Here is a 24,158-nt window from a genome sequence, read left to right on the forward strand (position 1 = left end):
TTTTCTCTCGACGTCCCAGAACATCTAACCTGTTCACAGAAATGAGCGCCAAGGTTTGCATAGCAACATCGTAGCCAAAGGGACTTCCTGTTTGCTCACCTATTTTTATGGTGCTAGGATCTGATAGCCAACATCAAGTCTCAGCTCACTCCTCAGCCCCCCCATTTTCTCACCCAAGTTGAGGCTGCCTCCTTGCCCTCTGCGTCCCTATGGAAAGTGGTAGTTAATCAGCGGGCCATCCTCGCTTCCGATCACATCTCTTTCCTGACCCTCGCAAAGCGGTTTCCGGCGGCGTCCGACTTCTTTGAATTCCTTGCTGCGGGAGAACTCCATGCCATGCAGCTTCTTGAAAGATTTGCGACACAGCTGGGCGAAGAGCCCGCGAATTTGGAACCGCATCCACTTGCTCAATGCTACCCACACTATCTCTCGTGGCTCGCCGCCCAGGGCACTCTTGTCGACGTCTTGGTCGCGATGGTCACGAATCTCGAGGAATGGGGCCTCTACTGCAGACGGCTCGCAGCTGCACTCCGAGACGGATACCGGCTGGAGGATGTGGAGTTCTTTGCCTTCTTCGGGGCGGACTCGGGGTTGGAGGAGAAGGTGTTGCCATTGTTAGAGGAGGAGCTCCGGAAGCAGAGTGGCGCCCAAGTGGCGACGTCGGCCACCCAAGCCGCCAAATTTTTGCACCGCTACGAGGGGCTTTTCTGGGAGAGCTTGCTCACTTAGGCCGAGCTCAAGTCTGATATCCAAGCGTATATACGTCGATCCAAGGCGATCCATTTATGATACTTTATTACATGTCTCAACCGAGGATAGTCGTTTTGACCCATGAATATATATAAAGATACATATACATATAATGAATGTGTGTGTCAGCAGAGTCATGGCTAAGGTGCAGATTGAATGGCATCAACGCACGGAAATGTCTCCCCCGCCTCCCACCTTTTGGGAGGGGGAAGGGGGATTCTCGCAAGGAAACACATACTTGCTATATTCGTGAGGTGGGTTGGTACGTGCCTGAAGGGCGGCTTCTGTAGCAAAAGTGACGGCTGGCATCGTGGCGGCTTCCGTGGTGGAGGTCTTGAATAGCTTAAATTTGGGGGGGACGGGCGAGGAGTCCGGTGCTTGAGATGGGGTGGTGGCGGCCGACTCGTTGGAAGCAGATACGACGTGGGGAGGGCTGGCCACGCCCAGCTCTTGGGCCGGAAAAGGGGAAGGCTGAGAATCATGCTGCAATTGCAGCTGAGCCAACTACATCCACCCATACTTTGTGAGTCAATACCAATGGACAGAAGTGGCTCCGATGCATACCTCCTCTGTCGTCAGAATGGGGCAGTACTCCAGGTCATCATCGAATCCAAACGCGGCCTCCTGTCGACTCGAGAAGAACTCGAGATAGGTATCTGGCGTAGGTCAGCACGCGTGTGGGGTTAAGGAGAGGATGGGGGCGGAGGTTACCTTGCATTAATTCCGTCAATTCATTGTAGTAGCGTGACATTGCGAGTATCCCAAAATCAATTAAACCAAATCACAGACGATCAGAGGGTTTGAAGGCATATGACAGAAAGAAACGGTCCAAACAGACAGACGGCCTTATGGTTTTCCACACAGAAAAAATATAGGAGTTGGAACCTTGTGAGCGGGGGAGAGAATATAGAAAGAATAAAAAACTTTATTTCAAAATAGAGCCGTTACATCACGTAAAAATGGTGGCCTTGAATCAATTAAGGAGCCCCTATCACGGGATTATCTCTCCACCACCACTCTTTCCAAATGGGATGATCGCGTCTGAATCGCCTTCCTCAAGCTTTTGATCCACCTCCTGTGCCATGCCGAGACCCCGACGGCAAAGAGGGAGGCGGCCGAGGCCACAATGCCGCAGGCATAGAGTCCTCCCCACGCTGAAAACTCCTTGACGGATGACGGAGGGTGGGTCCACATCAGCAATGAGATGGGGTACTGGGTAAGACTCGCAACGTTGATTGCGATGGCGTGAAGCAGCAACCCCGGAAGCAGCGAGAGGCTTGGATCGTGAGTAAGATTCATATGTTCCGGGCGATGGGTGAGAGGAGGCTGCGAGGATAGAGACACATTCTGTGCAGCCGCCGAAGCAGGCCGTTCAGAGAGGCTGCATCGGTGAACATGATTTGAGGAAGCGCGGTGAGGGTGCCTGCGCAGCGCGTGGCTCGATGCTCGGCGGTGAGCGTGGTGGCGATGGTGGTGACGATGGCACCGGTGATGGTGTGAATTGCGGTGCCGAGAGTGGCGACAGGGCCTCGAGCGATGTCTTCTTTCATGGCCCGCCGTCGTCAAATGCGAGGCTCGGGACGGAACGCTTGGCGACGAGGGGGACTGAGAAATAGACTGAGAAATGGGCAAAGAGGTGTTTGTGCCGACCCACCCACTATCCCGTCGGAGCCAACTCGGCTCCGCGGTCTTTGTGTTTGCCACGGCTCCCTTTCCCCGCGTGGACTTCCGCTGCTCAACCATCCTCCGGATCACCCGCCAAAGCTGTGAAGCGCGCTGAGGATGGCTCACGACCGTGACAAAAAAGAGGGAGGTGCTGGCAAGCTGCCAGGATGTATCCACCCAAAAAACGCGGCTGTCCTCGGGCCCATTGGTAGCACTAGGCTTGAGGGTTTGTGCATTGGTGGCAATTAGGAATCCGGTCGCGGCAAGGCACACGAGCAAGCTTGGAAAATGAATTAAATGCACACGTCTCGATTCACTCAGAAGCCCCAACACCGCCTTTTCATTCACCTTTCTCTCTGCATCCTTGGCGGGTGGGGCATGCTTCGCCTCCGACACAATTGATGGCGGGGGTACAGATGGGAGCGCCAGGGATGGCGTCGATTGATTTGCCTCGTCATCGATGTCGGCCCTCTCTTGCTCCTCTGCCCTATAGTTCTGCACTAATGGGCTGCGGGATTCGGATTTGAAGATCGAGTGAGGGGGGGTGGCGAGCGAATCGCGCCGGGGTGGAGGGGAGAGCGAGGGAGGGGTAGCCTGCGGGGTGGGAAGCGAATGGGCTCTCGGACGAAATGACCATGCTATCACGGCCGTCTGCATGTTGAGGATATACTATGGGTATCGGTAGGGTGTCGACCTCTCAGGGGGGGGAGGGAACCCATTGGGTCAATCAGAATAGCAGAGGCTCGAATGGGATTCAGGAATGAGCAATAACCAACGGTTCAACCGATATTTTAAACGCGGCCGCCTTGCCATTCCCTTTTATTTTTCACCCGTCATTTTATTTCTCGCCCTTCCCTCCCTAGCTGCAATTCTTTTATATTGGAGTAACCTTCTTGGCTTGGATCAAAATTAGTTAAGACAATTATCACTATATGTGGAAAAATGAAAAATTTGGGTTGAGAGTTCGACACAGAAAAAACAAAGCGCGGAATAAATAAGAACAAAAACATTCACAAACAATTAAAAGGCGTATTAAGCAACGCAGCACAATAGGGGAAAACAATCAAATCAAGTAGAAGCGCGAATCAAAGCATATGCGGGGGAGGGGGAGGGGGGGGGGGGGGTTGAAAAGATTCAGATCAACGGTATGGAGCTGAGAAATCTCTCTCTCGCCTGTAACTCACTCCTCGCCTCTCCTCTGTCGCCCCTCTCGCACCCACACGCCTCCAGCACATATTCGTCCTCGTCCTTCCCGAAATCGGTCTCGTCGGGATCGTATCTCCATGCACCTGCAAAGCTCTTCGCATACTCCAAAATTTGCGCCACCTGGTCATCGGAGAGGAGACGAGGGCTGGTATTCATCGCACGCAGGATGTGCTCCAAAACCTCGGGAGGGAGAGCCGCCAGATTGGGCCCCGGCTCCAAGGGTTGCGCGTGCAGCAGGATACGAGCCGCAGCAATCATATGGAACACCAGGGAGCGGCGTCCTTCGGCAAGCTCCAAATTGGCGGCCAGGAGGCGGTGCACTCGCGTCGTAGCGTCGCTCCACCCGCTGAGGGAGGCTCTTCTCTCGCTCCCCGTGGGGGTCCTCCCGGCCAAAAGCTCGGACCCCCGGGATGGCGGCGGCGGGGAACGCGCTCTGAGCGTGGTGATTCCCCCGCCCAAGCATCTTCCATGGGAAAAGCCAAGCTCGCACAGCGTGGTGTTCACGGCGAGGACCTCCTCGAACATAGAGATGGCCTCGTCCGACAGGTCGTTGAACGCCAGGTTGATACTTCGGAGGCTGCGGTTCAGCTTGAGGGATTTTGCGAGCGCGGCGATGCCCGCATCCGTGATGAGGTTCGAGGAGAGCACCAGGTGTTCGAGGGTGGAGGTGGTGGGGAGAGCGGCGGCCAACGTGGTGACTCCAGCGTTGCCCAGACAGCACTCGTGCAGCACCAGCGTCCTCAGGCGAGAACTGGGGAGCGCCTCCGCGAGCGTGGCCACGCCTTCGTCCGTGATGAGCGTGTCCGTCAGGTTCAGGGAGGTGAGGACACAGCAGTGGTGGAGCCCCCGTCCAATCTCTAGCCCGCCCTCCGCGCGAATCAAATTCCCATCCAAGTTCAGATCGCGCAGCACGGTGGCGCCGTGGAGCCCGCGCCCCAGGTCGATGGCCCCCACCCTCGAGATCTTGTTGTGGGCCAGGTGGAGGGAGCGCAGCCCGGTGGCGGCAAGGATATTGCCGATGGAGTGGGCACCCACGTCCGTGATGTTGTTCTTGTTGAGGATGAGGCGGCGCAGGCCGCTCTCGGTGCCCGCAATGAGGGCATCGAACAAAAGCGTGACGCCCTCATTGCCGATGAAATTCTCGCTGAGGTCTAGCGTACGCAGGGTGCGGTTGTTGATGATCCCAACGGCAAGGCGTCTCACCCCTTCAACGCCAAGCCTATTACTTGAAATGTTAAGAGTATCAATACGCGCCTAATGATCTCCAGAGATGACATTAAGACAAAGGAATGGGTCAGCATCCTGAAGCATGCTCATGTTACCTGATTGGAGACGAGTACCTCGCTAAGCATCTGTGCTCCATGGGTGCCCAAATTGTTGCCCGAGAGATCCATGACTCGGATCCACACACATGGTGGTCGCGTCACCAACCGACCTTCGCGCGTGACCGTGTACGGGTGGGTGCGGCCGGCAAGGTAGTTGGCGAGAATGGCCAACTTCTGGTGGCCCAGATTTTGACCCGAGAGGTCGACTATGTGAGCCGCGTGCTCGTGCGCTAGGCGGAGGCGCATGACGAGATTGGGGACGGAAATTACCGAGGGGCGGCCGCTATGCAAGGCCGGGGTCGAGTCGACCGAGGATCGGCGGAGCTGGGATATGGAGGAGGAGGAGGCCGGAGGATGTAAGAGGCGACGGGCATTGCGAATGGCATCGGGGGAGAGACGGTATTCATAGCGCTTGCCTGAGGAACCAATGCCAAAATTCATTCACGAAGACGGTTCTAGATAGGTTGCGTAGAGGCGATGATGGAAGAAAGCAAGCTCAATATATCCGTGCAGCGGCGGGAATGGCGAGTGGATGCGAGGCTTCTCTAACTGTGGCCAGGGAAATGCGGATATGGGAGAGAAAGAGGGGGGAAAGAGAAACGGGAGCAGTGAAGCTCAGGCGAGTGGCTCAAATCGCCAATCCTGGCCCAGAAAGTCAAGGAACGTGAACGTCACTTTTCTCCGATTTTTCCTTCCCCTTGCGAGGGGTCACCCCCTCCCTCTCCTCCACACAAAGCTTCTTGATGAGTCAAAATGAGCGTGACACAAGCTCGCCGGATTCCACCCTAAGTTCAAGGGGCCGGGAGAGGGCCAGCCGCGCGCCTCAGCCTGGCCCGCCCTCCCCAGGCTAGCCCAAGGGCGGCCATGCGGGAAGGCCTGCTCGCTCATGTGAAACCGCTGCGGAGGGGAGAGAGGCTCTGAGGCCAGCACGGCCCCACCGGCATGGGAAGATAGAACCTTAAAAAGCGGCTAGCTTGATCAGCCGCGCTACTCCATGAGGCTCACCGCCTCTCCGAACCCAGGCGCCCATTTGCGTAGAACCGCAGTGGTGGTGCGTAAGTATCGAGTGCAGCATTGCAAGGGCCCATTGGCAGAGTGCGTCTGCTCTTAGTGGCTGCAGCTCTTCATTTCACGGAATGCCATCGGCTGTAGGGCTTGCATTTGACGGGAGGCACATGAAAAACAAATCAAATATACTTGCCATTGGTTTCATAGGGGGGCCAATGCTCAGCCATGCGCCGGAATCCTAATAAACAGGTATGAAGGGGCAATAGAAGGGAGGATGGAAGTGGCTTTTAAGCCTTGGGCCCATGAGTCCCATGGTTAGACCTGGAAGGGAAGTCCTATGCTCGCATCCAGAGAACCACTCAAAGATCGAGTCCATTCATCCTGGGGCCAGCCATGAACGCCATAGGCCAGATAGCCCGGGCCTCTCTATTACCAGACGTTGGCGCTGTGGACAGAAATGAAAATACGCTATAGATTAGTTTGCTATTTGGTTCTATCTCTACCGTCGTAATTGAGTTTTGCGTTGTAGCATCCCGTGTTTGGAAAAATCCCAGAATTTCCAAATCAGAAATGACGAGTTACAAGAACCAAGGGGGGGACACTTCTGGCATAGCATCTTTCGCGGAAATAACAATATCCGCATTCCATAAGGTTGAATGGAACACCAGAGTTTGCAAGGTAGCTCAAAGGACTTTAAGCTTCCAAGAGGTGTCACCAAATCAATCTCTTTATTGTCTGGATTCTCAGCAGCTTGTTTTACATAGGAAGAGTGGTAATGGTAGTAATATAGGTTGCAATACATATAAACACATGTTGGGGTAGATGGGATTGGCTCTCGAAGCTCATGACGAATGGCGCGGGCGAACGCGCATGCGATAGCGGTTCGATCTTAATCCCACGGTGATGTAGTTGACTATCTCTTCGGGCTGCCCTTGGATATCTTCAAACTCGAAGCAGTGCAGCAGGGTGACCAGGGCCATCCGGAGCTCCATCAAAGCAAAGCTAGAATTCAAAAAGGAGCCAATGAATGCCCCACCCAAATGAGAGGAGGTCCAGGGTAATCTTTTAAAAGGAAGCTTACTTTTTCCCGATACAGTTGCGCGTCCCACTGCTAAATGGCATGTACGCCTCTCGCGGGTAATCCTCTAAAAATCTCTCCGGCTTGAACTCGTGCGCATCCGCGCCCCATATCTGTTTGTTCTTGTGAGCGATGGGAAAATTGGCTATCACGTTGGTGCCCGCAGGCAGATGGTACCCCTCCACGGTCGCAGGCTTGGTCAAATGGCGGATCACGCCCAACTCCGTCACGGGCCGGACGCGGAGCCCCTCATTGATCACCGCATTGAGGTAAGGGAGGTGCTTGATGGCGTTATGGGAAGGAATGTCGCAGGATCGATCAGGCAGAACACGGTCGATCTCCTCGAGAAGGCGTGCCAGAACGGACTTGTGCCGAAGCAACAAAAGCAGAATAAAGAACAGGGTGCCTGAAGTGGTCTCACTTCCCGCAAACCTAGTTAGGATAAAGCAGATAAGAGCGAGAAGTTGCATTCCATGTTCCATCCATGCGTTTTCTTCCTCACAAGAAAATTTCCACCTGTGCTCGAACCTGATTGTCGGTCAACGCCTGCGCTTCTGGGTCCTGTGCATCTAGCAATAATTGCAAGATATCCGTCCGCTTGGCATCTGCTGAGTTTCTGCGGTCGGTGATGATTTTACGCATATGCTGTGAAAAATAGAGGGGGTAAAATAGTCAGCAATTCTGCCGCGAGGACCCCTTGCGCGTTCAACGTGAAATACTAACACTGTCAATCTCTGCTTCCTGCTTACTTCCGTTCAGCACAGGGATATACCGAATGAACGGGAAGACCGATTCCTGTGTTTCAGGCTCTTTGAATAAGTTTAAGAACAACAACGCCTTCAGTTCAACCTGGCCTTACCAGCATGGCACCTTGCATGAGATAGCGAATGTTATCTGGCAGCGGATGCTCGCCCTTCGACACTAGATTGAAAGGGGTCCCAAATGCCGTTTCGCCAATGATATCCTAAGAAATTAAACCGAATTAAATCCAGGGGGGGAATGAGGTTATCGCTAGACCAACTTCCACCCATACCAATGCCAAGCGCTGCGTCAATAGGTACATATCGATGGCGGCCTCTCCTCCTTGACTCTGACACTCCGCCCTTACATGCTCCACCAGTTCTTGCATACAGCTCTGGAAGAAGGTCTCGAGCATATTGAGAGAGCTAATGGAAAAAGCAGGCGAGAGCATTCTTCGCAAGACTTTGTGCCTGCTCTTGTCTCTATGCGCGATAGAATATGATTTTAGCACTCTTCACGCGCCACTGACGTAGAAAAGAGGGGGTGAACACTCACGTTAAGGTGAAGATGTCTTCGCCATGCGACCCTTGAAGTTTTTCGTAATTAGGCCCTTTGGGAAAATCATCCTTCCTCAAGATTTGCTGTAAAGCACTTGGACTAGTGAATGAAACGCACCCGGGATTGTAGACCACCACGGGACCATATTGCTCGTGAAGCTTTTTCAAATACTCATAGCTATTCCCTTTTATCACGCCCAGCAACGTGGTAAGGCCCGTTACTCGTAAGTGAAATGGCCCTGGAATGTGGCGAAGCGGAGAGAAGAATTTCTCGTAAACGATCGAATAGCCGTACTTCATAGCAAAGACAGTGGCGAAAAGACTTGCGCCCACAGTAAGGGGATCATTAGACCGGAGGTTCGAAATGAGTTGACCCCACCCGGTGGGGGGCCATGAAAGGCGCAAAAGATCATTGAAGAAGGAATCCATCATGCTAATGTTGTGTGGAAGTGAGCTGGACGAAATCCAGGCGCGAAAGTCATGTTTATAAACTCATTCCCGCATGCTTGGAGAGCAGCCTGCCCAACCCAAGTGCGCCTCATTTCGGTTTAATATGGGATAAAACAGGAGTGTTGCTTTAGAAAAATGCGACAAAAAGGGCAAGTCCAAATTTGGCCTGTTACTAATGATCCCATTTGGGGAGAGCGATGTGCTCGGAACCGCAATCGAACCTTCCATAGTCGACACCAAGAAAAATTTCCTTGCCAAGAGCGGAAGCCCGCTCTGAATGCGGGTGGATTTGATTCGACGTGAACGTATCGGGAGCATCTATGTAGTGGAACGCGCCTACATTAGATGCTCTCAATGAAAAAGGAAGATTTCCAGTTACTAATGAGAATTTCGAGAACACTAGCCCTCGCAACGGAAACGGCATCGGGGAGAATGTCAATGGATAGCGCTCGTCGACCTTCTCTTCTTGCTGTGCGAATAAAACTTCACTCATAGCATGTGGTGGTGGTATGCGGGGAGCAACCGCATTTGATAGCCGCACTCCTGCGAATTCCTCTCTTTCTCTCTCTTGCTCTCGCTTAATGTTCTCAACGCAAACATGCGTTGCTACATAACGAGAATGGACACTCCTGACCTCACTAAGATCGCGTGCTACCTCAACCTAGAAAAGTTAGCGGTTTGAGCGATGTTTATCGCGCAATGCTCCCATGCATCCTTTATCTTGTTGTCAAGCTCTCCCGTATGAAAGAGGGCACTTCGGCAAAACCCGCTAATTGAAGTTTAATGGTTGGCTATGGAGACTCAAGATACTCCGCGGCTCGGGATTATCCGATACACGGTAAAGATTGGCTTTAGAATGATATTTCAACATGATAATTTTCTAATAGTTGAAAATTGTGACAAAGGGATATGAATTAAAGTGCCTTTTAAGAATTGTTTTTAGGACTTTCCTTTGGGTTTCAGCATTGCTATGTAAGGGATATTTCAAGCAGAGTTCAAGAAAACAGAAACTCTAAATAGCAAAAATATTTAGTCTTGCAGTGAGATTCTCTAGCGGAGTCTAGAGAATCGGGTTGTTGGTAGACTGTTAGCATAGAGTGACGAAAGCGAGGGATACAACTTTTTTTTTTGATCAATCAATGGAAACTTTTATTTAATTTCCATATATTACATGAGGTTAATGTCAATGGACTTAACGAGATATAGGTGCTTGATCGATAGGCATGCAATCGATATGCGTGTATCGTAGTTGTCGTGAATAGCATGTACGTGAAATCGATGTAATCTTTGTACTTAACGTAGGAGGAACCTTTTCAATAATGAAGACTCAATTTCTGATCAAGTGGACAGCAGTCACAAACTAAGTGCTGGAACGAGGGATACAACTTGTAACTTACAAGTCTCTGTACCCCATTTCTTAATAATTTATGAGGCGCAGTTCTCCTCAATTTATTCACTACCCCGCCATACTCTGACCTGGAATAACTCTAACGTTTATGCACGATCGTCTCGCTCTCATTGCTGCCCACATGTCCTCCGCCAATACCGCCATTAAGCGCAGTCCTATTACCTGCCATGTTCTTGACTCTTCGAGCGGAATCCCTGGCCGTGGCATTGTAGTACAGCTTGATCGCCTTACTGCCTCTTCCACATTTCAAACCCTTGCGACTGGGGAGACCGACGACGATGGTCGCTGTTCTACCCTACTTCAACCTGGCATTCAGCTCGAGGCTGGGTTGTATAAAATGAAATTTGAGACGGGCAGGTATTTCGAGAAGAAAGGCGGCCAATGCTTTTATCCCTACGTGGAGGTAAGGGCTGAATGGAAAAAAAGAAAAAAAAATGCTTAGGTCCATTCTAAATCCTTTTTCACAATCCTGCCTAGATTATATTTAACCTAGAAAAACCAAATGAGCACTACCACATTCCACTTTTATTGAGTCCATACTCTTATACCACCTACCGTGGCAGTTAAGTGAGCACGTGCTCATGTTGAATAAATATTGGCTTGCAATGCCATGAAACATTAAGTATTAGGCGTGAATATAAATGAAGAGCGAGTAGAATAATAAAATTACAAAAGAAAGCCCCTTCAAACATTTCCCTCCTTGGTGGCCGCCTTTTCCTTCTTGGGTTGGGGGCGACGACGACACTGAGATCGTAGCATCAAATAGAGAATTGAAATTGCCACGATAAGGGCGATAAGTACGCATGCTACAACGATCGCGATGAGCTTCCAGTTTGGCCCTCCTCCAGGGGCGCCTTCTGGCCGGGATGAGGTCAGATTGGCGTAATAGGGTGGCTCCGACGTCGTCTGAACCATATAGGCTAGAAGATTTTGTAGAGGCTTGAAAATTGGTATTAGCCAAAATGGGTCCCTGCTTCATGAGGATTTCTTTAGTTACCACATTGTAATCTATTGCGATCTCGTTCGTCTTCCAATTGCTAATATCATCGCTGAACCAATCATCTTTGCCAGGCCCTCCGACGAGCGCCCCGTAGACTACGTATTTTACTGGATTTTTCATCATTGCAAACCCGGCGTAGCCGTGAGCAAGCGCACTGTGTGGATTTTTAGGACTGTTGGAGTGCGCGCCGATAATGTAGGGGGTGTTCATGGGGTTTTTACCCATCACATAGTCCCACTATTTGGATCGACCCATGAGAAGGCGAGAAGTTAGTGAACACTTATGGTTAAGCACGAACAGCTCATCCATGGGCACTTGCCTGACTCTTTACAAATCCATAGTAGCTGTCGTTCTTCTTGCTATCAACCTTGTTGACATATTGCACCATCAGCCAAGCCGTGTTCAAAGGAGGCTGAAGAGAATTCGAGTCCGAGCTACCGTCGCACCACAACAGTCCGCCCTTGGTTCTCCCGCATCCCCCACCATTCGGTTTCGCTTTTGCGTCCAAATAGCGCTCTGCCTCCTTTTTGTACCTGGGGTTAGAGGGATCGATTTGTGCGCCAAGAACATACACAGCCCCGGTCTGGTCAGCCCAGTCGAGCGGCAAATTCAGCCCTGCTAGTTTAAATTGGTCAAAGTATGCACTGGCTTTTTGTGCATAAACCATGTCGTTCGTCGCTCGATACAACCACCTAACAAAAACAGAACTGAATGAATTCCCCTAGGCAGAGGCTCTACTTCTAGTGTAGTGAAGGGTTACAGTGCTCCCCAGGCTAGCTCGTCCCCGTATGAAGTCGAGGAAGAATAAAAGTTTCCGGCGGCGGGAACAGAGTCGGAGTAGGCCATAAACGGCAATGTCTCGGCAAACGCATACAGGGATTTGGCGTGTGAAAGAAGCGTATCTGCGTACACTTCATTGTTAAAGAGCTGCCGAAAGACGATCGAATTGGCAGCAAAGGCGGCCGCCGTGGACGCAGAGACATCCGTGCCTCTCGCTTCAATGGATATTTTGAAGGAGAGCCTGGGTTTGGGGATATCAGTGTCCGGACCCCAATCTGCGAATGAAGTAGACACCGTCAAGCAACAATACACGTCTCATCACGAAATAAAAAATTCACGCGGCTCTTACAATTATTATCCACAGTTCCTGTTCCGACCTGTACAAACAGCGTTGTATTAGTCGGATGGGCTTTAATGAGCCAGTCCGTTCCCCATTTAAGCATATCTTTCAAGTGCTCGGATTGCTTCGCGAGCACGTAGCCTTCGAAGTACTCAAGCGCACCCCAAGCAATGTGGGTTAGAGCGAAGGCGAGCGGAAACGTGAATTTCATATCTAATGAGGCAGAGTTGAAATAAAATCACGGTAAGAGTAAATTGGGCAAGCGGAGCCATTAGATTGTGGGTAGGTACAATTGCCAGCATCGTAGTAGCCTCCGACCAAGTCCACATTCTGGTCCCGCCCATCCTCGAGCCCTGAATCATGCCGCCTAAAATGGGCAATGTTAATATGGATCGGATGGTATCTCTGACCTCAGATTTAGGCCTACCAGGGTACTCGATTGTTTGAGGGAAGTTTTCCACTTCGCTGTGCTTCGTAGAACAGCAAGGAAAAATCCAACAGTTTCATGTATTCTGGATTTGGGAACTTGTTCTCCCTAATGGGGCCGGGGTTGCTGGTCGACTGTGCTACATATTCGGTCGTAGTTGCAGGCGAAGAGGTAGGGACAAAGCTTCTGGTTTCCGTGGTAGCAGAGGTAGCTATTTGGGTAGGTATACTCGCGACGGTAGGCCATTCATTGGTGGCATATATATCCTCAGAGGTATACGAGCTCTGTGCCAGAGAGAAGACAAACAATAGGCTTGGAAGGATAAGTAAAATTAAGAAAGCGTTCATGGTTGTATTATGTTTTCTTCCTGTACTATAGATATCTATCTATTGCGGGGTGAATATGTGCAGTGTTATAGACAAAGCAAGGGGGTAATATCTATGCTGTGTATAATAACTATGTGCAGATGAGAATGGTGGAATACATGGTCTGGAGGGCAGCGCCAACGAGGAATGGTTGTCGATAATGTCGACGAAATGGGAAGAGCAAATGAAACTATACAATAGTACAGAGTTGCCGCTCTTGTTGCCGGATTCGGTGGTCCTGGAATATATAGAGGTGGCCAAAGGGGTAATTAAGGTAATGATCGATTAAGCGTTAAAACCTGATTCTTGCCGTATTGAGGCTGATTAATTTATTTGTCATGCCGCTACTATTACCGTACAAGATCTTCTCTCCAATATAAACGTGTTTTTCCATGGTCGAAATCTCTCCATGAAATGCCACGAAAAATACCACAAAATAGACTGAATATGCCCACCGTATCTTCGAATACTCACAACAGGTGCGCATGCGACTGAATATTGACATGTGGACACCGGAAAAAAAGGTCGCAGGCAGCATATGTGTGCCAGATTTCATTAATTTCCAAAACTAATCCGATTTCGATCAATAATGCAATCTGTCAAAGGTTTCGCTTTCTGTTTTAGGGTTTCAGGGGTTTGAGTCAAATTCAAATAATCCATAATTAAGACCACCATCGATGAATGGGAAATGAACATAATAACCAAAACGGTATTAACAGAGTCTATCTAAGCCCCCTCCTCCGCCTCCATCTGTATATTGCTATAGTGGGAAGATTAATAGAAAAGGAAAAAGAAAAAGAAGAAGGAGTAGAAGAAGAGAGAAAGAGTACAATTAAAAGTGGATAAATATTATATAAAAAAAAAACTATTGTCGAAGGAGAGCCTGCACGATGTGACTGACTTTCATATTCTTCAAATCAGTGTAGGTCTGGCCAGTACCCACGAATAGGATGGGCTGGCCGGTTGCATAGGTCATGGATAATGCAGCTCCAACCTAATATATAGAAAGGATTAGCATGGGAATCACCTTAGTTCATCGGCATCGGATTGTATTGATTTCTTACCTTATCATCTATTGTGTCGAACTTGGTTAGAATGATGCCGTCAATTTTCCGAGGATTCTGCAGGCCCGAGAAGTTGCATAGCGCTTGGTTGAATTTGGTTAGTTGGTCCACTGCCTCGTTGCCCACGAGGGCCTCCCCCACAAAAATGATTTTGTCCGGATTATTGACGGAGACGAGTTTTGCGAGCGCGCGCATCAGGGGTTCATTATCTTGCATCCGCCCAGCGGTATCGATCAAGACCACATCGTAGTTCTTCGCCCGAGCTAATGCAGGCAAAAAGGTTACACTCTCCATGTATACATTGGGTCGGTGAGGGGAAATTCAGATTACCATAACTGATTGCATCTTTTGCAATGCCTGCGGCATCTTTTCCATAGCCCTGCTCATAGAGATCCACCACAGCCGTCTGCTCTAACATTTTCAGATTACGCGCATGAACCCGCAGTTGCTCCACCGCCCCGGATCGGAATGTATCGCAAGCGGCAATTAATACCCGGAGCTGGTTTTGCAGCAACCAGAAACAGGTCTTGGATAGGTTCGTACTCTTACCTACCCCATTGACCCCAACGAACACGATGGTGTAGGGACGGGATTCAGCGCGTGCCTGTGCAATATCGCGGAGAAGATCCACGGAAGTTTTCGGCGTGAGGATGCGTTTGAGGGAAGACTCCATGGTCTCCTTAACCAGGGAAGATATACCTAGCGGAATATGAAATTAGCACCTACTGTATGGAACTGTACAAGTATGCACTATTTACTTTTAAAACTCTCAAGCTTCTTGCCGACAAGATTTTTTGCCACCGAGTCGCATAGATGCTGTGCAATTTCCGCAGCCACATTCTTGTTGATTAGATGCTCCTTCATCTGCCCTAACACAGGGCTTAGATCCTGCTGGGTGAGCACCTTCTGCCCGGTTATACCCTTGAAGAATGCAAACATCCCCCTCTCTTTCTTTCCTTTCCCTGCATCTTCAACCTCATCTTCGGTATCTTCGTCGCCTCCCAAATCCTGTACAAGGTAGGTCCCATCTTCGGTGCGCTCTCCCATCTCACTTCGATCCACAAACTTCTCTGCAAGTGCGCTCGTGTCCGACTCATTTTCATTACTGAAATCGAGAGAAGCCATCTTTTCTTTTGTGATTTGGCCATCCCACTGGCGCGCCTCCTTCTTTTTCTTTGACTCTTGCTCTTCAGGCGTATTTTTTGTGGACCGAGTGTTGCGGCCACCCTTTCCACCACGCCCACGAGGGCCCAGTTTCGATTTCAGCTCCTTAATATTCTGGGCAATTTCGTCCTCTAGTGCCTTATTAGAAAGTTCAGAATCTTAAAAAACGATAAAAGTATAACTAGTTAGTATCGTGCCTACAAACTTCTTAGGGAGCAAAATATACCTTCTTGAGTCGAAGTTTTCACCCCCTTAAGGGTATTCTTGTACTTTTCGGTTTCTTCAAAACGGCGGGGGCGAGCGGCCTTCTTCTCCTAATAATATTCGTACGATACTATTAGCTTCAGTAAGAATTCGGACGTGATTAAATAGATATACCATTCTCTCCTTTTCCTCGAGATTCTGAAGAATGGTTTCAAAAATCTCTTCAAAATCATCAAATGTACGTAGCTGGTTGGTTTCTTGAATACGATCCGAGTACTTGTCACAAAAGAGACGCTTTACGGTTTCGAGCAGCTTGTCAACATAGGTCAGCTGTAAAATTTTCTGATAGGCAACCTGCAGATCGAAAACAGGATCCATTATTAATTTTAAGCTGGCGTTACCATCGGCTACTCAATTAAAGCAAAACCTTACCACAAAAATAAGATCGTGCTCATTTGCAAACGTCCATCTTAATGCGTAGGCATCTTTAATGTAAGTATGTGTTCCCGCTCGCTCTTCGATGAGCACATCTTTCACAAGAGAGTTGATCGGATTGCTGCGAATCGGCGCAAACGACTTGGACCAGAGGAGGAGTCCTCCTTTTGTGAGGACTGCAAAAAGATCGAGCATGGCCGATGGTTTTTGTTGAAGAAATTAAGGCGATCTAAAAAGTTAGAGATCGAAGAGCTTAAACTGGGGGAAGTCCAGCCATTGTTCAGCCTGTGAAATCAAATATCAGATTCTCTCGATTCTGAAATTAATAGTGAATCTGGCCGCAATAAATTCGCAACTTTTCATTACGCATTAAATCGGCCTTTTGTCCATGCTTTTCTTTACAAGCTGCTTTTTTTTTTTTGCTAGAAAATGTCCTCGCAGCCAAATTTTGAAACTTCCACGCATCCATCCACTTCCAAGCGAGATTTCCGCTCTGCTTCCTATTCTGCACGACCTTCTACCTCACGACCGACTACTTCCACCTCGAGATATACTCAGGATTTTGTTGCTGCAGTGGTCGAGAGCAGAGGAGTGGAAAACGAAGTAGGCATGTGTTTCATCGACATCAACACAAGTGAGATAGTCCTATCCCAAGTAAGTTGGTTTGCAATTCAACTCTGCTTCTTAACTAATCTCTGGATGTATGCGCGATATATTCGATACTACTCGATAGATTGCTGATTCGCAAACATATACAAAAACAATCCACAAGCTAAATCTGTATGATCCTTTTGAAGTAAGAAATTTTAATCGTCGTTTATTCAAGGCTTTTTACCGCATATATACTAATAATTATGCTCTAGATACTCGTTCCAGTCATCTCTTGGGAGCCCGATAAGACTAAATTGTGCAAAATCATGACGGAGAGTATGCCCTTTGCAGTAATAAAGCCGATTGCGCGCAAATATTTTAGCCATGCAACTGGTACAGTTAATTATGTTCTGCGTACAAAGGCTTTCTTTATAGAGATCTATTGGAGTTAGGCCTTCGATACATTAGAGTCTATAGCCTCAAAGAGAACCTCTCTTCACTTGAGCATGATATCTCCACAAAATACCTTTGCCTTGCCGCTACTGCTGCCGCCATCCAATATGTCGAGTCAGTGCAGGATATCGTTTTCTCCAATCACTCATTAAAGTTCAATTTCCAAGGCTGCGAAGGCACTATGCTAATAGACACCACCACTGTGCGCAACCTGGAGCTGATAAGCAACCTGAATGCCAAAATGAGTCAACATTCTCTCCTGAGAGTACTTGACCAAACGCGTACTCCCATGGGCACGCGTCTGCTTCGAATTAATTTGCTGCAACCTCTGGTGGATACGGTTGTCATTAATGCACGACTTGATGCAGTTGAAGAACTAGCGTGCGTTGAACAGAGATTTCGTGCGACTCAAAATGGTCTGAGAGGATTTCACGATGTGGATCGGCTTATAACGCATCTCATCCGTGTACCAAAAAACCCCACATTGAAACATGCAGAAGAAAATTTGAATAGCATTCTCGTGTTGAAACATATGCTGAAGATGATATATTCTCTGCGTAGAGCATTTGTTGGGTGCCGATCAACGATGCTGGTGGCAATCTGTCAAGTAATTAAATGCAATCTGCAAGGATCTATTGACAAAAAAGCTGAGCATTACAGTTAGATTTTGTCCGATCATAGGCTTGAGGAGTTTGAGCGTCTAATAAGCGCAGTAATTAATGAAGAGGTGACTTTCCAGAAAAATGCCAAAGACATTCGAAATCAAAGATGCTACGCGGTTAAAGTACATAGACCAGGTTGATTAAAATAGACATTGCATTAATTTTTTTATTCATGTTTGCTAGAGTGGTGCCAATGGTTTTCTTGACATTGGTACGGAAATATATTCCAATTGCTCATTTGAGCTTCCTTAAGCTTTCAAAACACTATTTTTATATCAGCTCGCCAGACCTACAAGGATAACACGAATGAGCTTTATGAAATGGCAAATAGATATTCAGGTGAATAAGCATTTTCTTCCGGAAACGCATGGTTTGGCAGAGATACCAATCGAGCACGTCTTGACAAATGCTCTATTTTGAATATGCTCAAACTTGATAGATGAATTTAAGCTTCCGATCAAGGTCAATTTTAATCCAAACAGCGGATTTTTCCTCTCAACCTCAACCGAAAGTTTAAAAAACCGAGAGCTCCCCAAGATATTCATCAATGTAAAAAAGAAGAGGTGCAGCTTGGAATTTACCACCATGGATCTGGTATGAGTAGGAATAAGGATCGATTTAAAACACATAAATACACGTCCAGCATAATAGATTAAGAAAAATAGCAGAATTAGCGACTGTTTTGTTGAAATATACTTGATATCAGACAAGTAACCGCCCCAATTCTATGATCTTACAGTACGATAACCGTTTTCATTTTATTAGGATTATTGCTGATTTGATTTTAAATATGTGCTCTTCTATCGGTGTCCTCTACAAAACTTCTGAGGCAATTGCGATGCTCGATATGCTTATTTCATTTGCACACGTTCACATGCAGCATATCTACGGTATGTCGGCACCGGTTACTATTCTATTAAACTTAAATTTTCTCCCTTTATATGCAGTTCGACCTACGTTCACCGACACCCTCCTGGTCAAGCAAGGACGCCATCCAATACTAGAGGCATTTTTTCGTGAGCCAGTCGTGCCCAACGACATTTTTGCGAACAGCGCATCCAATTTTCAGATTATCACGGGTCCTAATATGAGCGGGAAGAGCACGTACTTACGACAGATAGCATTGATATGTATAATGTCACAAATAGGATCACTGTATGTGAAGGAGCATCCAAATTATACTAAAAATAGCCTCACTTTTCTTGCTTATCAATAGTGTGCCGGCTGAATATGCCAGCTTTCGCATTATCAACCAGGTTTGCTAACTGCTCTCCTCGGAATTACCGCGTTTTATTAGTTTTCTACTAATATGCAGTTATTTTCACGCGTTGGGAGTGATGACGATATAGAAACGAATTCATCCTCATTTGCTGTTGAGATGCGGGAAACTGCCTACATTATGCATAACGTGACGGAAGAGAGCCTTGTGATTATAGATGAATTGGGGCGTGGTTAGTAAACTGTCAACTGTATTTCTGCTGTAAGACTTGGTATAGTTAAATTATCTACGTGGAATATAGGGACTTCTACTAATGATGGAATCGCAATCGCTTGTGCGATTTGCGACGAGTTACTGAAGAAGAAACCACTCGTGTTTTGTGTGACGCATTTCCAAGAGATGATATCACTTCTATCCTCCCATCCCAATGTGCTCAACTTGAATATGCAATCAACCGTAGCGATCTCAAATAACACTTTTTAAATGAAGCTCGAGATTTCAAAATGCCCACTTTAAAACTTAGGTGGGCGCACCAGATTCGCGGCATATCCTACAGCATTCATACACAGTCCGTGAGGGGCCCAATCTAGCGGCTGACTACGGTAAATTACAGAATTACTACTTCTTTTCCTCGCAGTGGTTTGATAAACGAGCTGCATGAAGGAATCAAACTTTGCAAAATCGCGGGGTTTCCTGAAGAGATTCTTACGCGGGCAAGGGAAATTTCACAAGAGGTAGACTTAATATTAAGGCCGAGCTAGACAAGGATATATATTTAACACATTCATCAGTTAAAATATCGATTCAAAAATGTCCACGAGTCTAGGGAGACTGTGCGAATACGACGGCGAAGAAGAATACTACTCCAAGTTTAACCTTTACTAATTCGATATAAGGGAAGGGTTTATACTGACATGAATCTATTTTTTTTTTATCATAGCTTGTTCATCAATTAATCCAATTAACACGCCAAAATATTCTTCAATTGAGCGACGAGCAGCTATTGCCATACATGCAAGGAATACAGAAAGATTTTGTAAGGGTGATGACAGATGCTTGACATAAGTGATGCGCCATGGTAGACCCTATAACAGATGTTGTACTTGGGATATATATAGCTCAAGTATGCGGATATATTTTTAGTATTACGAAAACATTTCATTAATAAACAAGCAAATTATATTGTTATCACTTTGGAATGACACTACAAACGCGACCAAAGTTTTTCACTCTACTATGAAGCAGATTGCATTTATAGCTTTATTTTTTTACTAAACTTCAGCGACTCTATAATATTAGGTAGAAGCTGGAGGAATTTGCATTGAAAAAGGAGTCGGTGCATACTCCAAATTTAACAGAACATGATAGCGGAGTGCTTTTAATTTTAAACTACTGACTTTAAGTGAGTACTAATTGCTGCGGCGCATCGAGCTGGCGAAGTATTATTGGAGAGTGACAAAGATTTCACAATAGTATTTTGAGCGTGAACTGTAAAATCATTATAATCCCCCCTTGCCCTTTTCCTCCATTTCCTATTAATCAATTTCCATCCAAACCGGGCATACAAGCATGCCATCTATTCAAGACGAAGTTCAGCTGGTTCCTCTTTGCATTGATGAAGAGCTGGTAAAGTGCTCTCAGCACAAGCGCGAGGTTTGCTCCGAGTGCAACGCCGATTATACCGCTCAAAACTCCCTCTATCGCGCTCTCAAACAAACGAACGGCCAGGTTCCACCCCCCAACAGTGTCCATCCGGTACTTGGGACGCAGATTACAAAATTAAAGGATGAGGGCAATCAGAAATATAGAGCGGGGCAACATGAGGAAGCAGTGCGGCTCTACACTCTTGCTATCGACATGAGCTATGCTCGACCCCTTTGGGAACCGCACATGTTCGTTAGGGAGGAGCTGAGCGTGTTGCTTGGAAATAGAGCCGCGGCCTATTTGGCCATGGGCGATTTTGTCAAGGCTTACGTCGATGCTGAAATTGCTATCCGCGCCAAGCCTCCGTATTCAAAAGCTCATTTCCGTAAGTAGTATTGGTTGTTCACAATTGGAAGGAAAGCATCGCTAATGACCTTACAGGGAAAGGAAAAGCATTACTTGGCTTGAAACGCTATCAAGAGGCAATTCAGGCATTCGAAATTGGTCTTCAGGTTGACCCCAAGAGCGATGAGCTGCAAAAGGGCTTGAAGGAGGCGAAGGAGCTGCTGGGCAGCAAGGATGAATAATTTTCTCTTTCCATTTTTCCCCCTCTCTCTCTTCTATCTGATTGTAAGTAGCTTTCTTTTTACTGGGAGAATGCATCGTTGTATGTGAATATTCTTTTTTTTTTTGCAGCTCATAATTATAATATGAAATCCAATTAAACGATTAGAGCCAACTCATTTTCCTGTGGAATATTCACACATATGAAAACATGGCGCTCTTAACAAAAAATAAAATAAAATAAAGTAAAAAGGCAGCATAAACTCTTTCTAAATCTAGGGCTAAATAGAAACCATTCCCTCAGTGGGCGATTAGCTTTATAACATCGTTAAGATTTTGGAAAGGCTTAATCGCTATCTACATGGGAGCGTGATACTTCGTAGTGGGTATTCTTACATTTTGACCGTGTTCCATTAGTAACTACAATGCTCTATTTGAGGTCTATCCGTATGAATATACGATTAAACCTACCTTTGAAGTACATCCTCGAGTAGGTTATTCGGCTCATTGACGTTTCTATCACACCTCGTTTTCTCTGTATGGAGTAAATTGGGATTTTTTCCCATCAACTCAACCTAAGGAAAGGCCACTATAAGTCGACTGATAGGACCCAATTCGGGGTGCCTCAATTTACCGAGATCGGATCAAGGGGACTGGGTTAAATGAAGTGTCTACTCAAGATTTCAGATGCTGGTGGCAAAAGCATTTTTATATTAGGCTAAAATCGAGGTAAACGCCCTTTTGCCTTTGCTCCTCTTTATTCCAGTCGACCTAATTCAAATCCATTCCATTGACAAATATGAATTCATATAACTTACTTCGTAGAGGTCTCGCCTCTCGCCTTCCGATTCCCTCCATTGTATGTAAGCGCACCATTGTGGTCGGTGGCGCCCCTGAGCTCGAGGAAAAGTGGGAGAAGGATTACCAGAAACGTAAAAGGAAAGGCATCGCAGAGGGTGAAAAAGAAGTCGAGGCCCGCGAGGAAATCCAACCCGAAGACGGACCAACACCCGTTGATTCCCAGGCTGCAGCAGCTTGTAAGTTTGCGTCCTGTTTTCCGAAATTGACCTCATTCTAATGCGGTTGTTTATTTTCTAAACTCGAAGCCGAATCACGAACTGAAGATCCACAAGGATCGCGGGAACGACAACAACATCAAACAGAACAAGGTAAAAAATAGACAGAACTTAGCACTCTCCCAACTGTACATCAATCATCTGAGAGCTTTTTGGGAAATAAATCGAAGAATGAATTCGTTTCTTATATATGGCTATACAATCACAAGCATGACTCCAACCATCCTCAACCCCTTTCGACCGTTAAAACAGTCAGGAAGACATAAAAAAAAAGACGATTGTCTAATAAAATAATAAAGCTAAATATAGGGGTAAAAGAGATCTAATATAAGGGCTCGTACGGTTTATGACACATTAGACACCTTGATATTGTCCATCCGATTTCCATCTGCCACCGATTGGCTCGACACGGAGAGTGGAATGGATCTAGCGGATGACTTCAAATTGGATTGCTGTTGCTTCGAGATTGTGTAGACAATCCCTGCTGCAAATCCTACAATAACCGCCGTAACACTCCCAAATGTGATGGGATCTCCGAAAAAGATCATGCCGCTGGCTGCTACAGGCAGTTTATTCAGCGCGCCCACCATACTGTAGGTGGTGGATGAGGTTACCCGAACACACCACGCACTAGTGTAGCTGATTCCGAAGGCTGAAATGCCAGAGAAGATCATGGCAGTCAGTAACCAGTCTCTTGTCTCACTGGGGCTACCATGGCATTCATATACGGATTAATGGATGTACTAAACGGAAAAAGGACATATCTGCTTACAAGTTATGAGAAATATTTTCCGTAGACCAGTCCTCAAATATGAGTGTCAGTACAAAGAGCAGTGGGATACTCAACAGATTATTGTCTACAAGAAGAAAGATTAAGCTGAATATCTTGGAGATAATAAGGCTATAACTTATTACAGAACACCGTGTCAAAATCTTTGAAGTTGGTCAGCTTTATACGCTTGCGCATGTAGAGGACATAAGCAGCCGATGAAAAGCAGTTTGCAAACATCCAAGTGTACCCTACAAAGGTGGAGCCAAGTGTGTAGGTATCTGGATCCACATTTAAACTGGCTAATGCTGCCAGGGAATCGGAGATATCGGACCAGCCCGCGATGACCGAGGAGAGGACCTAAACAGAGCCCATAAAACAAAGTTAAACCCTATCCATAGCCAGCAGGGCTTGCTCCAATTACCATAAGCAAGAATGAAAGCATCATTAGACGCGTCACAGAGCCCCCGAACCACAAAACCTCACCATACGCAATTAGTATGATGGTGAGATTCTTGAAAATCGTGTAAATGGGAATGCGCAAGTACTGCAAAGATTTGCTGCCCGTATAGATCATGGCAACGAGAAATATGGCTATCGGGAACCATTTCTTTGCTTCACCGGAATCGAATGATCGATAATTTATCAGTTTAAAGAATTTAAAGATCTCCAGCAATCCTACTGCGACGACAGACTAAATCAAAAATAAAGTAAATAGGAAAGATTTATCTTGCTTGTTTTTGTTTGTTTGCTTACCTGTATGGTTAATAAGAGGAAATTCATGTTAAATTCAGATCCGGACACAACATACTTATTGGTAACCGTCATAAGTATAGAGGCAGCACAATATGAAAACACCGGCAATGATGCCGTAAGGGTTGAATTGGAACTGTGCATGGATCGTTTCTGTGGGGGATGCTGCTGGCGCTCATCGCTGAGCAGAATATTAACGTCATCCTTTTGCTGGGACATTTTTGCTCGTTGCAACCGATAATGTTATGTTGTTTGTGTCTTCCCTCTTTATTCTTCAGGGTATTAAAGGAGCCAGCGATAGAGGGGGGGGGGGAAGGGGGAAATGTGTGAATATTAAAAGACTTTATTGTTATGCTCTAAGTGCAAAGAAATGAAAAATGTAAGACGTGAAGATCCCCCGCATCCAATGACGTTTTTGGATGACGATTTTTTTACTCGGCATTTCATAAGAGCCGAGCCA

At 47.1% G+C, this 24,158-nt stretch overlaps 14 protein-coding genes across 14 annotated transcripts; 6 read left to right on the plus strand and 8 right to left on the minus strand.

The window, feature by feature from the left end:
* Nucleotides 1–41: 41 nt before the first annotated feature.
* Nucleotides 42–729, plus strand: VTP21DRAFT_10578 (uncharacterized protein; the record flags this gene model as incomplete). The annotated part of the gene is made up of 2 exons (XM_069389929.1): nucleotides 42–53; nucleotides 118–729. The coding sequence occupies 2 exons, from the start codon at nucleotides 42–44 to the stop codon at nucleotides 727–729; spliced, it is 624 nt and encodes a 207-aa protein (XP_069253201.1).
* A 183-nt stretch (nucleotides 730–912) lies between these two features.
* VTP21DRAFT_10579 (uncharacterized protein) lies at nucleotides 913–1,501 on the minus strand (the record flags this gene model as incomplete). Its single annotated transcript, XM_069389930.1, has 3 exons — nucleotides 913–1,254; nucleotides 1,315–1,406; nucleotides 1,462–1,501. The coding sequence occupies 3 exons, from the start codon at nucleotides 1,499–1,501 to the stop codon at nucleotides 913–915; spliced, it is 474 nt and encodes a 157-aa protein (XP_069253202.1).
* A 248-nt stretch (nucleotides 1,502–1,749) lies between these two features.
* On the minus strand, nucleotides 1,750–3,072 carry VTP21DRAFT_10580 (uncharacterized protein; the record flags this gene model as incomplete). Its single annotated transcript, XM_069389932.1, has 1 exon — nucleotides 1,750–3,072. The coding sequence occupies one exon, from the start codon at nucleotides 3,070–3,072 to the stop codon at nucleotides 1,750–1,752; it is 1,323 nt and encodes a 440-aa protein (XP_069253203.1).
* A 477-nt stretch (nucleotides 3,073–3,549) lies between these two features.
* Nucleotides 3,550–5,387, minus strand: VTP21DRAFT_10581 (uncharacterized protein; the record flags this gene model as incomplete). The annotated part of the gene is made up of 2 exons (XM_069389933.1): nucleotides 3,550–4,875; nucleotides 4,944–5,387. The coding sequence occupies 2 exons, from the start codon at nucleotides 5,385–5,387 to the stop codon at nucleotides 3,550–3,552; spliced, it is 1,770 nt and encodes a 589-aa protein (XP_069253204.1).
* Nucleotides 5,388–6,796: 1,409 nt separating this feature from the next.
* On the minus strand, nucleotides 6,797–8,762 carry VTP21DRAFT_10582 (uncharacterized protein; the record flags this gene model as incomplete). Its single annotated transcript, XM_069389934.1, has 7 exons — nucleotides 6,797–6,956; nucleotides 7,036–7,464; nucleotides 7,535–7,677; nucleotides 7,756–7,827; nucleotides 7,892–7,996; nucleotides 8,066–8,255; nucleotides 8,329–8,762. The coding sequence occupies 7 exons, from the start codon at nucleotides 8,760–8,762 to the stop codon at nucleotides 6,797–6,799; spliced, it is 1,533 nt and encodes a 510-aa protein (XP_069253205.1).
* Nucleotides 8,763–8,952: 190 nt separating this feature from the next.
* VTP21DRAFT_10583 (uncharacterized protein) lies at nucleotides 8,953–9,273 on the minus strand (the record flags this gene model as incomplete). Its single annotated transcript, XM_069389935.1, has 1 exon — nucleotides 8,953–9,273. One exon carries the CDS (start codon nucleotides 9,271–9,273, stop codon nucleotides 8,953–8,955), a length of 321 nt encoding a protein of 106 aa, XP_069253206.1.
* Nucleotides 9,274–10,276: 1,003 nt separating this feature from the next.
* VTP21DRAFT_10584 (uncharacterized protein) lies at nucleotides 10,277–10,755 on the plus strand (the record flags this gene model as incomplete). Its single annotated transcript, XM_069389936.1, has 2 exons — nucleotides 10,277–10,591; nucleotides 10,666–10,755. The coding sequence occupies 2 exons, from the start codon at nucleotides 10,277–10,279 to the stop codon at nucleotides 10,753–10,755; spliced, it is 405 nt and encodes a 134-aa protein (XP_069253207.1).
* Nucleotides 10,756–10,872: 117 nt separating this feature from the next.
* On the minus strand, nucleotides 10,873–13,082 carry VTP21DRAFT_10585 (uncharacterized protein; the record flags this gene model as incomplete). Its single annotated transcript, XM_069389937.1, has 7 exons — nucleotides 10,873–11,127; nucleotides 11,186–11,425; nucleotides 11,508–11,880; nucleotides 11,949–12,243; nucleotides 12,318–12,521; nucleotides 12,599–12,675; nucleotides 12,736–13,082. The coding sequence occupies 7 exons, from the start codon at nucleotides 13,080–13,082 to the stop codon at nucleotides 10,873–10,875; spliced, it is 1,791 nt and encodes a 596-aa protein (XP_069253208.1).
* Nucleotides 13,083–13,965: 883 nt separating this feature from the next.
* VTP21DRAFT_10586 (uncharacterized protein) lies at nucleotides 13,966–16,162 on the minus strand (the record flags this gene model as incomplete). Its single annotated transcript, XM_069389938.1, has 7 exons — nucleotides 13,966–14,094; nucleotides 14,165–14,427; nucleotides 14,495–14,863; nucleotides 14,923–15,486; nucleotides 15,555–15,642; nucleotides 15,707–15,886; nucleotides 15,965–16,162. 7 exons carry the CDS (start codon nucleotides 16,160–16,162, stop codon nucleotides 13,966–13,968), a joined length of 1,791 nt encoding a protein of 596 aa, XP_069253209.1.
* Nucleotides 16,163–16,396: 234 nt separating this feature from the next.
* On the plus strand, nucleotides 16,397–18,273 carry VTP21DRAFT_10587 (uncharacterized protein; the record flags this gene model as incomplete). The annotated part of the gene is made up of 8 exons (XM_069389939.1): nucleotides 16,397–16,621; nucleotides 16,701–16,763; nucleotides 16,831–16,951; nucleotides 17,011–17,618; nucleotides 17,676–17,795; nucleotides 17,857–17,884; nucleotides 17,953–18,012; nucleotides 18,113–18,273. 8 exons carry the CDS (start codon nucleotides 16,397–16,399, stop codon nucleotides 18,271–18,273), a joined length of 1,386 nt encoding a protein of 461 aa, XP_069253210.1.
* Nucleotides 18,274–18,463: 190 nt separating this feature from the next.
* On the plus strand, nucleotides 18,464–19,653 carry VTP21DRAFT_10588 (uncharacterized protein; the record flags this gene model as incomplete). The annotated part of the gene is made up of 7 exons (XM_069389940.1): nucleotides 18,464–18,563; nucleotides 18,621–18,828; nucleotides 18,890–18,929; nucleotides 18,989–19,124; nucleotides 19,194–19,348; nucleotides 19,416–19,494; nucleotides 19,556–19,653. 7 exons carry the CDS (start codon nucleotides 18,464–18,466, stop codon nucleotides 19,651–19,653), a joined length of 816 nt encoding a protein of 271 aa, XP_069253211.1.
* An 808-nt stretch (nucleotides 19,654–20,461) lies between these two features.
* Nucleotides 20,462–21,123, plus strand: VTP21DRAFT_10589 (uncharacterized protein; the record flags this gene model as incomplete). The annotated part of the gene is made up of 2 exons (XM_069389941.1): nucleotides 20,462–20,921; nucleotides 20,978–21,123. 2 exons carry the CDS (start codon nucleotides 20,462–20,464, stop codon nucleotides 21,121–21,123), a joined length of 606 nt encoding a protein of 201 aa, XP_069253212.1.
* A 776-nt stretch (nucleotides 21,124–21,899) lies between these two features.
* On the plus strand, nucleotides 21,900–22,280 carry VTP21DRAFT_10590 (uncharacterized protein; the record flags this gene model as incomplete). The annotated part of the gene is made up of 2 exons (XM_069389943.1): nucleotides 21,900–22,137; nucleotides 22,207–22,280. The coding sequence occupies 2 exons, from the start codon at nucleotides 21,900–21,902 to the stop codon at nucleotides 22,278–22,280; spliced, it is 312 nt and encodes a 103-aa protein (XP_069253213.1).
* A 240-nt stretch (nucleotides 22,281–22,520) lies between these two features.
* On the minus strand, nucleotides 22,521–23,917 carry VTP21DRAFT_10591 (uncharacterized protein; the record flags this gene model as incomplete). The annotated part of the gene is made up of 5 exons (XM_069389944.1): nucleotides 22,521–22,884; nucleotides 22,949–23,033; nucleotides 23,092–23,305; nucleotides 23,370–23,639; nucleotides 23,702–23,917. 5 exons carry the CDS (start codon nucleotides 23,915–23,917, stop codon nucleotides 22,521–22,523), a joined length of 1,149 nt encoding a protein of 382 aa, XP_069253214.1.
* Nucleotides 23,918–24,158: the final 241 nt, after the last annotated feature.

Source organism: Calcarisporiella thermophila (genome assembly GCF_041956535.1).
Source record: "Calcarisporiella thermophila strain CBS 279.70 unplaced genomic scaffold VTP21scaffold_7, whole genome shotgun sequence".
NCBI classification, from domain to species: Eukaryota; Fungi; Calcarisporiellomycota; class Calcarisporiellomycetes; order Calcarisporiellales; family Calcarisporiellaceae; genus Calcarisporiella; species Calcarisporiella thermophila.